Source organism: Centruroides sculpturatus, unplaced genomic scaffold (genome assembly GCF_000671375.1).
Source record: "Centruroides sculpturatus isolate CEXI.00-Female unplaced genomic scaffold, Cexi_2.0 scaffold133, whole genome shotgun sequence".
Classification (NCBI taxonomy): Eukaryota; Metazoa; Arthropoda; class Arachnida; order Scorpiones; family Buthidae; genus Centruroides; species Centruroides sculpturatus.
This window is the reverse complement of record NW_019384319.1, coordinates 208,580-220,264: the sequence shown is the minus strand read 5'-3', so window position 1 is coordinate 220,264 and position 11,685 is coordinate 208,580. Positions and strand designations below refer to the sequence as shown.

At 32.2% G+C, this 11,685-nt stretch overlaps 2 protein-coding genes across 2 annotated transcripts; one reads left to right on the top strand and one right to left on the bottom strand.

The window, feature by feature from the left end:
* Nucleotides 1-84: 84 nt before the first annotated feature.
* Nucleotides 85-540, bottom strand: LOC111624899. The gene has a single exon (XM_023367884.1). It carries the CDS (start codon nt 538-540, stop codon nt 85-87), a length of 456 nt encoding a protein of 151 aa, XP_023223652.1.
* A 100-nt stretch (nt 541-640) lies between these two features.
* Nucleotides 641-2,818, top strand: LOC111624892. The gene has a single exon (XM_023367872.1). The coding sequence runs from the start codon at nt 641-643 to the stop codon at nt 2,816-2,818; it is 2,178 nt and encodes a 725-aa protein (XP_023223640.1).
* Nucleotides 2,819-11,685: the final 8,867 nt, after the last annotated feature.

Genomic DNA, 11,685 nt, shown 5'->3' with positions numbered 1-11,685 from the left:
TACAATAATAATCTGAGTTTATTGTTTTACCAGTTTGGAGGTAATCCACAAACAAAATTCCTTTTGCATCCCAAAAAACTGATGCTAACACCTTCTTGGCCGATTTCTGGACCCTAACACGCTTCGGAGCCGAAGTACCGGGTTCACACCACTCTTTAGCCTCTTGTTTTGATTCAGGATCATGGTGGTAGACCCATGTCTCATCCATAGTGATGAAACGACGCACAAAATCCTTTTTATCCTTTCTAAAACGCTCCAAATGTTGCTGAGAAAGTTGCATTCGAATGTGTTTTGTTCCATAGTTAACGAATGCGGCACCCATTGTGCACACAGCTTTCTGTAACCCAAAACTTCAGCCAAAATATTGCTCACACTGCCTAACGAAATCCCTAGGGCTTCTACTAAATCTCTCTTGGTTAATTGACGATCTTCCAAAACCATATGCTGTATTTTTGCTACGATTTCTGGTGTTGATGCACTTTTTGGACGCCCTTCACGTGGATCATCTTCAAGACTTGTACGACCACGAAAAAAAGACATAGGCACGACAAAGAATCCGAGGTGGATCCGAAAAGACATAGGCACGATTTTTCGGATCCACCTCCCCTCGGGGAGCGAACCCCTCCTGGGTAAAGTGAGGATGATGTGCTTAAACAGAGCCATTCGTTGCACCAGGAAACAACTTTATTCTAAGTTAACAAAAGTGGTGGAAATAGAAAATTCTTTGTTCCAGTCGGGTCCCGGGATCCTATCGGGAGAGAATGCCAAGATAGTCAACATCCAGGATAGGCTTAGAATCAATCTAAAGAGGCATTATCAGAAGAAGTTTCAATGGATTCTACAATTCCAAGTTCCCAAGAAGTGCAAGCATCCCTCATTCCCGTTTATAGTGTGGGATAACATAGACCTACCGAGTTTTGTGGTGGAGGTTCTCAAATTTGGACCAGCCTTTGCACTACCGCCAAAAAAGGCGGACGCAAGAAGCCTTATTCCGGATCTGGAAATTCTACTACGAGGGCTATCGGACAGACAAAAAGAATATTATCGATGGATGGCCACGTTAAAAATCAAGAATTCCAAGGAAACATCTGAGATAACGGATCTAAGAGACAAGCTACGACGTACGGTGCGTTGGATGAAACTTAACAACATCACTCTTGTCAGGGCCGACAAAAATAAATCCATGGTTCTCATGAAGCGTGACACCTATGAAAGAGGCCTACAGGAATACTTAACGCTTACCCATTGCGATAAGGCTGACGAGGGTTTTATCGATAAGCTGCATTCAAGAGTGAAACGGTTCGCCGGTTCCGGTCTCGCTAAACGCTTGGCACTTGGTAACTTAGTGGTTGACTCCCCTGACGTCCCTAAATTATTTGCTTTCGCAAAAACGCATAAACCGGGCCAACAACTCCGCCCAGTCGTGGACAAAGCAAGAGCGCCTACACAGAAGTTGGAGAAAGCTGTACATACTATTCTCGCCCCACAATTGGAAGGCTACCAGTACAGTATCGCTAGCCCGGTGGAGCTCCTAACACAATTGAAAGAGATCACATCATACCAGTACGTAACAGTTTTGGACTTTAGGTCCCTATACCCATCCATTGAGCTCCCTCCCGCTTTCTGTGCGCTAAGGGACATTTTGTTTAGTATAGTCGGGGATAACGCGTTACACAACCAAGTACTTGAAATGGCACATTTAATATGTTATAATTCTGTGTTCCAATTCAATGGTGAGGTCTACACACAAGGCAGAGGGGTCCCCATGGGAAGCCCGGTTTCAGGGGACCTATGTGAGATGGTGGTCCGGCAGTTGGAGAAAAAAATCCTCCCACAATTCCTCCCTAACATCGAACTTTATAGGAGATATATTGACGACATTATTATTATCTGGAAAAATGTGCCGGATATAACAGCATTGGTAGACGCTTTTAATAATAACCCGTACGGGTTGATGCTAGAATTAGAACAATCTGACACCACTGAAGTACATTTCCTAGACATAAATATTAGGTTAGAGAAAGAGGGCATCAGCACTGCGGTGTATCGTAAACCAGGATCTATGTCCTCGTACATCCCGATAGGATCATGTGATCCGGTACCCTACAAGATGGCGGCATATAAAGCCTTAATCAGAAGAGCCTTCACACATTCTTCTAACGTGCAGGCTCGTGATAAAGAGCTAACGTATATAATGCGAGTAGCCGCGGAACATGGGTATCGCACAGCCATACGTAAGATGATAAAAAGTTATAGCCGGATGTATGCGGATAAAGAACGGCTGGTAGACTGGCGCGTTGATAGAAAGGAGGTTCCGGAAGACATGGAACGTATACCCGTCACCTTTAACCCATATGTAAGATCTATATATGACAAGATCGCCAAGAAGCGCCAAATCAGTATTGCTTACAGGAGGTGCCCTACTATTTTTAACATCCTAAGGAATGGGAAGGACCCTCCTAACCCCAGCAGAAGACCGGGGGTCTATAGTGTCCCTTTGAGAGATAACAGATTCGACAGGGACTTAATATATATAGGCTCTACTAAAAGATCCATAGGTGTCAGAATACAGGAGCATAAGGCAGACATTCGTCACGGGAGAACCAGCACGGCCCTCGCTACATACGCAACAGACCCGGGCATAGTTGCTGACTTTAATAGGACCAATCTCCTCCTCGGTGCGCCTCCCAATGAACATCTCAAGTGGTTAGAGGCGATGCACATCTTTAAATCCTCTATCGAAACCACGTGCATAAATTTTAAAGAGGAGATGATCTTGTCGATGGCCTGGCAAGAGTTGATACATAACACGCTTTAACTGCTCGTTATTTCCGAGCAAGCGGACATGTCACGCATGCGTGACGGATAATTTAAAAGAAATGTTCGATCTTAAGAAAGAAATTATTTAAACAACGTTCGTTAATGTCTTTCGTTGACGGCAGTTGTTAGTTTGAACGGCATGCGCGACACATTTTTTAAAAAAGAACTGTTCGATCGCAAGAACGAAGTTATTTGAAATATCGAATTTACGAGCTAAAAAGCTAAAGGGACCTGAGGAAGAACCTAGAAGAGGTTCGAAAACGTTTGTTTTTCGTTTCGTCGTTCGTACCACACATTATTTTGGTTCAGTGTACGTGTTTTTTATTAAATAATTTAGAACCTTCTGGAATAAACACATATTTCCATGTGAAAAAATTTTGTTCAGCCCCAGGTCAGTTCTTTTATTCCAGAAGGTTCTAAATCATTTAATAATTTATTAAAATTATAATTATTAATTTAGTTAAGAGATGGTGCCTAATGCCTCCCTCTAGTGACAAATTACTTTATAGTAATCATTTAATTAGCCAAATTATAGCCCAATCTTTCAGGCAATCATTGGTTATTTCATTAATTTATTAGTATACAGGATGTATCAGAATGACATTTTAAAAATTTGGGGGCTTGTAGAGGATAAAATTTTGAACGTTTTGATATAAGGAACCTAAAACTGGAAATGTGATATAAAGTCTCTACAGCACTTTGCACGTTCTATGTGGTCGGTATGCGCAATGGTATTTCCTTGAGCTTCACCATAACACAAATTCATATCAGCAAGTTCTCCAAATGTGTAGTTACCCTCCGTGATGCCAGAACATATCCACAGTACGTGAAGCATGATAAGCAGACAACTGTACACTGACTCACGTTGACTAGCAGTGTGTTTACAGCACAACACCAGTGGATGTAAGGGGTGACTAAAGAATGACAAGCACTAAGTACACAATGTCCTATACACAGGCTCAGTTAGACCACTGTAGTTGTGTTTACAGTCTTCCATCTGCAGCAATAACATGACGTCAATGGACAGAAGGGTAGCTACCAAAGTGAAGGGAGGTCAAGCACTTCCTACCACTGTAGACTCTTTAGTTCAAATTTCCGGCTATAGGTTCCTTATATCAAAACGTTCAAAATTTCATCCCCTACAATCCCCCAAATTTTTAAAATGTCATTCTGATGATACACCCTGTATATTCCATCAAAACCAATATCAATTTTTATATTTAGTTCTACAGTATAAACTGAATGATTTGATATCCTTTTCTAATTTATTTCAGAATTTATCCTTAATGTTATATATAACAAACTTAAAAGTTTCATATTTGCTCATTTTTTATTAATAGTCTTTCTTTGCAACCATTTATCAGATTTATGAAGCTAAAATTTGCTTATTTGCAAAAGGATTAGCAACAATAATAAAACAACAAATAGAAATCATGGTTAAAATCTTCTAGTTTGCGTTATTTTAGCATGTGCTGTACATTTAGTAATGAGTAAACATCTTTTTATATTAGTATGCCATGTCAGTGATATATGTTATGAAAATATTCTAGTTAAGCTTTTTTCATCCTTACAAATCTTATCTAAACAAAATATCAAAAAAGCCAAAGTAAATAATGTCCCTTGAAAATAATAAAATGTTACATCATTTTCTGGAATAAAATTCAACAGATCATCATTAAGAAATATGATAAAATTTTTTCATAAGGAAATATATTTTTATTTTCTAATTATATGTTTTTCAGTTCTCTAACCTAGTTTTTTTTTAATGTATTTCTCTTTCCTTATTCATGGCAATTTTGCAGAACATAGTTTCCACAACTTTTATTGTATTATGAACAAACATTTATACAGACTTATATCACAAATATTAAAATCTGCCTTTTTTTTTACATATAATCTTCATGCCAAATTATTGTATTAATTTGCAGAATAATGATGATTGCAGCAATGATATTGTATTAATTTGCAGAATAAGATTAATCATCTTATAAAATTCATTAACACGTTCATGTCGTTATGAGGCACATGTGACTTGTATGGACATGTCTAGTTAGGCTACAGACATAATTGCTTGTTTTTCCGTGGGCGGCGCATATGATTTGATAACATAATTCTACAATCATCATACTTGATATATCAATATTATTTTATTAAGTGCAATAAAATATATTAATTTAATATAAAAGGCACAGGTGACTTGTGCCACCCTGTATTAAAATAGACTACAAGTCACCCGTGACTTGTAATGCCCAGCAGCTGCCTAAATGTTTATCTACTGATGCTGTGAACGTGTTAAAATTTGAAGCACTGTTCTGTGAATGCATAATCAACAATGTCACAATTATTTATTTGTTTATTTACTCTAGCAAATAATTTTTTTTAATACTTAACATAAATAAGGTAAAATTAAAAGTATCATTTCATATGCTATGTGAGATAAAAATTGTTTTTTAAAATTTAAACAAATTACAGTATATAGGTAGTTTTCATAAACACAAGTTTAATGAGTATGAATTGTTATCCTGTAAATTTCACTTACTAAAATCTTTTGATTTGTTGATTTAAGTGGCTAATTTTATAAGTAACTTTTAACTATAAATATAAACTATATTATTTTAATTTTTAAACATTTTTTATTTGTAACATANTAAAAAAGAATAAGTACGAGTGTTTCCTCAGAAAATACTGTACTGTACTTGTATGTATTGTTTACTTGAGAATATAACAGAATAAACTGCCCAAATACCCTTAAATAAAGGAAAAGTACTTACTTTATGAAGGCCTTTACTACATGAACATGAAAATGAATGAATACACAGTATACAGTAATTTACCTGATAAGACAGACTTCAGAAAAATACTTTATGAGGCATAAAGCTGTCTATAATGAAAATTAACTAGGGGTTTTTTCGCCCTGCTAGGGTGTGGCCGAGTTATCCGGACTGCCGTGTTATCGAGTGCCGAGTTTTCGGGACTCTACTGTATAATACAGCAAGTCCCCATTTAACATTGTCAATAGATTCTTGGAAACTGACAGTAAGCGAAACAAAATATAATGAAACCAATTCTACAGTAGATTGAATCATTTAAACAAGATGCAATTGAGTTATTGTAATTGGATTGTGTTTGCGATCAAGCATTTTATTTTTTATCTCATACAATCAATTTTTCTGTTTATAAAGAAATTTCATTAACAATAATTGCTAACGATTACAAATGTACTTTTATCTTTATTCACAATTTATAATAAAAATGCCATTCATTGAAGACTTGCAATATTTTATTTATTTATTTTTAAATTACTCCATTATTAATCATCTCAGACAGATTTAAAGTTATAAAAATGAAAGTTTTTTCATATTCTATGATTTAGTTCTATATCATTATAACAATCAGTTAATAGATCTTTTCTAAGGTTTGAATTTATTTTGACCTTTTATAATTCAATGTTATAAATTCAAAATTCTGAATTTATAAATTATTCTTTTTGATTTGATTCATGAGTTTGAAAAGTTTTGAAAGATGATGATAAATATTACTTTCAGTGAGCTCTTGATTTATTGAACTAATTTGAGAAAGAAGTGGCCATAATTGCAGAAAGTCCATTAAATCAATGTTTTAAAAAACTATATTAAATAACAAACTTACAACACACAACATATTAAAATGTTATTTCAATGTACATCGAGTAATTTTTACTCATCGACACAAGCTTTTAGTGCACACCATCCACAAGTAGAAAAAAAAGGTCATAAATTTTTCCTTATGATAGAAATTTTTTGTCTGTTAAATTGAGGGTCTATTGTACTTGTTTTATACTTGAAAAAATAGAAATAAGATCATCAAAATATATCAGAAATAGGTATTTGATAAATCCTGTCTTTAACATAACCAAAAAAAAAAATCCAGTGGCGTTATGTCAGGCGATTGCAGAGGCCAAGATATGGGTCCTCCACGATCAATTAACCCATCTACCTCAGGCAATTGATACCAGAAAAAACTCTTAGATGTCTTCATTCTTTTGCAGCAAATTACATTTCATCTGTTAGTATTTTTTATTATTCATGTTTAGATTGATAAAGATTGTTCTCAGACACCCTGTATTTATTCAACTAAATATTGTGAATTGTATCACAAAGTCAAAATCTGCTATATAGAATTATATTTTACTAAACCACATTTCAAATAAAGTGATCTTGCAAATATTTCTCAATCTATAAATCTAAAATATGATTTTATATATTTTATGGGCCCTGGTTAACCAAGACTCATTTAACTAAGGTTCTACATTATCTGAAATGAACTACGGTAGAATAATTCATCAACAAACATGACAATATATACACTTATACAGTATAGTTTTTTCATTAATCTTTGCTAGGAAATTCAAAATTTAGAACTCGTAAAATAAATTTATTCCAATACAATACAAATTTTGAAAAAATTATTACAATTAAAATTTCTTTAATCTATCTTAACACTAATTTTATAATGATATTCTTAAATTTTGTTGATCACTTTGTACCAAACATTGTATTATCTGAGTTTTTAATTAATTTAAGATACCCTAATCCACATTTTCTTGAAAAATTTGAAACTGTACTATATATAATATGAATGGTCTTTTACAGAAGTTTCAAGAACACACAAATTGTCAAGCCTAAATTGCTATATTATTTTTTTGGGTTATTGTCTGCACTATCAATCCAGAGCATGAGCTCAAGTACTAATTCAGGTCCATCTTTTCTTTGAGAATTTTTTTGAATAACTTGTAAAGATAAATACACATTAAGAAATGAGATTTTGATTTAATTTGAGAAAAATAAAAACTTAAAAACAAGACAAGAATCCATGTCTCTTTGCATTACTCAATACATAAATTACTTTACTCTATGATATTTTATAATGATACTTTAATATTGCCAAATAATCTGCCAGATTTTATCTGGTTATATTAAGGACAGTTAATAATCAAAATCAAACCAGTTTGTGTACAAGTAAGATGGTTAGGTTGTCATCTCTTGATAAATTTAATAATTAGAAATAAATTAATTTTTAAATTTAATTTAACCCATTATGGAAAAAGAATTGGCTTGAAGCAGAACTCAAACCTACAATTCCTGCTTGTTGTGCAGTTGCATTGCCATTTACACAACTAGTATACTATATCTGAATTAATTAATAGTTCTGGAAGCAAAGATTGGATGAGGGTAGTGTAACTGGCAATGCAACAGCATGGTAAGCAATTGTTAATAGGTTTGAATCCTTCTTTTCTTTAGAATAGTCTAAATTAACTTTAAAAATTAATTTATATCTAATTATTAAATTTGTCACAAAATGACCTAACTTTAGCCAAACTGCTTTGATTCTGACTATTAAGTAGCCTTAGCTCAGGCTGATAAAATCTGGCAGATTGTTTGGTAATATTATTCAATGTTTCAGCCAAATGCATTACCCAGGAATTCTGTAACTGAGCCAAAATATTCATCAATTGTATTTAATTAATTTAAACCTAATTCATTTCTAGACTTTAAAATGCACAAAATATGGCAATGACCAAAAAGTTTGTTTTTTAGACAAAAATAACTTCAAATTTTAAAAATAACAAGATAAGTTTATTAAATAAGCAATCATTTATGGTGACATTGTCACAATGCCAAGCTTCAATTTTTCATTATATTTTTAATTTAATTTAAAATATATGCTCTCTGCCTCAAATTAGTACAGTAGTGTCTCGCTTCTGTACATCCTACTTTTCCATTAGCAATAAAGTCATGCTGGTTATCTATTAACTGCTTTCAGGGGAAAGGTTTTGAATTGAAATAACGTGACTTACAGTTTGCATCAGAAGTTCATATATAGTTAACTGGGGCCTCCGGCCTCTAAGGTATCCGTTTCTGGTCTTGAATTTCATTTATCTAACACTGTTCTCGAAATTAAGGAAAGACAGGCAGGTGGATGACTGTGGAAATTTATAGGGCTACAGTTTTTCACTTTGCAGCCCAATTAAATAAATTATCTTAATCATGTTTTAATATAAAAGCAATGCACTTATGACTGGTAATTTACATTAAAACAAATAAAAATACATAATTCATGCTGTACCTTTCTCCATTAATATTTGACTTAATATATTTAGAAATAGATAGTGAAATTACAATTGAATTTGTGATATTTCAATTTTCAATAATGCTGAAATGATGTGTATTTAAAGCATCAATGTTAGTCATTATCTTAATGCTATTGAAAGCTGTGCATATAATCATTCTCATTTTACAGTATATTACATCAAATGAAATTCCAGATTGCAGGGGGAGTCAATTGACTTATTACAATTTTTTTCATTGCACATTATCATAAAAAATTCATTTTTTGTCACCAGTAATTAGTGACTTCAAAAAATAATCCAATTATGTTTCAGCAACAAATCATTCTGTCTAACAGATTTCTCTTGCTTAATTGATGTGGTATACAAACAACAGCGTAATATGTATTTTAAGTTGTGTAAACGGCTGATAACTGATCATTGAGCAAAAGATAACAATTCTGAAATTTTCCTGATGGTTTATGTTGGTTCTCTTGAATTAATGCAAAGATTGCATCAACAACAGCTGAGGGTCTTTTAGATCATAATGCATTTTCTAATAAAAATATCCAGCACAAAAAAGTGTGAATCAAATAATAAATGTGCAAAGTGATGTTTGTGTGTGCTTTTTCTTTTTTCCTTATTTGACACATCCAGACATTGATAGCAGATTTTTTCATAAACAACACTTATCTTTTATTATGCAGTTGTAGCATTTTTCCTTTTATGGAAGTAGAAAAGCTTAAAGTGACAAAAATGAGACTTAAGATTCTCATTTTTCAACTACAAAAATATAAATGCAATGATAACAAAAATTAATAATTTATTTGTGATACAGATTACAAAATGTTATATTCAAAAACAAATATAATCTGCCATTAATTACCATTAATGAGACTAGTGACCGTCTTATGCTGAAAATAAAAAGAAAATGAACAAACAATTTGATCAACCCAATAGAATTTTTCAAAAGAAAATCAAAAATCAAACTAGACTTTTTTGAAGTTTGATAAATTCATTCTTAGAGCTAATTTCTGATTAAATAATAATCTGTGAACAAACCAAAGCTCTACTTCCAGATGGATATCGAATATAGTTTGTTCTATTTTTACTTAATTTTTGTAAAAGTAAATTGACTTGGTAATTTTTATAATTTTTCTAAAGTGGATAGATCAATGGTAACTTACAGGAACCATTCTTATTCCTATGTCATCTGGAAAATAAGATATAATTTTGATTGTGCAGCTACTTCAAAGAACCAAAAAAAAATTCATAAATAAATAAATATATATATTAGATAATTGGCCAAAATATAGCCCAAACAATTTGACAGATACAATTATAAAATAAGTCAAATGGAAAAAATGGAATGCTGAGACAGAACATCCTAAAATTCATAAGTGTTAAAAATATAGATGGCTCATAAATGTTTTATCATCATATTGCTTCATTTCAAACTAATAATAAAGTTGAAAAAATTAAACAAAATTTTAACATTGATAATATCCAAAGACATGGATTTGAGAGTTGAATACACAGCTCTTATTTGCTATAGAACAATATGCTCAACAAATGAAGAGCTTATATGGTAAAGGTTTATGGATTGTAATGATGAAGCCTTCAAACAGAATGATAAGATTCTGTTTTGTTCATACAATTATTGTTTAGAAAATGCCACATGAAAATTTACTTCACTATTATCTTCTAACTTGAAAGTTATTTTTAAGTTAGTTTTAATATTTTACATTTTATAAAAATGTTATTTTAGTGAACATAAAATGGATTTCTACACTATAAAGTTTAAAAAATAAGCAAATAGAGCAAAATGATAATGACAACACTTAGTTTCTATTTCATTAACAAAACAACAGGAAGTAATGTTGTTCATAAAGAAGTTAAAACATTACAAATAAGCTAGGGCTATTGGTTTAAATGTACTGTATATAATTAGTTTAGTCATCAAAATTCACTTTACAGAAATAAAAAAATCAATGAGTTAACATACAATATAAATACAATAAACTCATCAGTCAGTTTCTAAACAGTGCTATATACAATGACATTTCAGAAAAGGTAAACTCAGCAGAAATTTATTAGCTTTTACAAAATAAGTTTAAATAGATGTGTCTAATAATATCAATTAAAGAGAAAATAACAGAAGAATACTAAAAGCATGTGTATACATTTTTTAGCACTTTTGGGAAAAATTTCAATAGCAGATGAATATGTCTGTGGGTGCAAAAGATTTTCATATTTTCTAAACAGTCTCAATGACTTTACATAAAGAATTAATCAATGAGTTCATAACTACAGTCGACCCCCCTATAAGATATAGATACGTTCCAATTTATTAGGAATCCGATTTCTTACAAGTCGTTCCAATCACAGCCCGACACGTGTCAAGTTTACGGACTACGGCTGATTGAAAGGTTTTCTTCAATAAAATTAATCGATTCTACACTAATCCGACTCAACATTTCCAAAATACGTATATTTTTTCGTAGTTTTATAGGAATTGTAATTATAGGGACCATAATTATAGGGGGGGTCGACTGTACAGGTTAAAATCAGCAGATAAAAAAACCACACGTACATATTCAAACTGACTTTAAACATATAAATCTGTATATGTATCATAATTTCATGTACAGATACATATTTTCATGTACAGATACGTATATTTCCATAGATAAGATGACCTTCAGATAAGATGTGTAAATTTTCGTTGAAGTTTTATAGTTTTAGCATATATCTGTCCTATAAGACGACCCCCAAACTAT

Bases quoted from the DNA above. Each gene is read 5' to 3' on its own strand.
- LOC111624899 (XM_023367884.1), bottom strand. From the start codon at position 540: ATGTCTTTTTTTCGTGGTCGTACAAGTCTTGAAGATGATCCACGTGAA.
- LOC111624892 (XM_023367872.1), top strand. From the start codon at position 641: ATGATGTGCTTAAACAGAGCCATTCGTTGCACCAGGAAACAACTTTAT.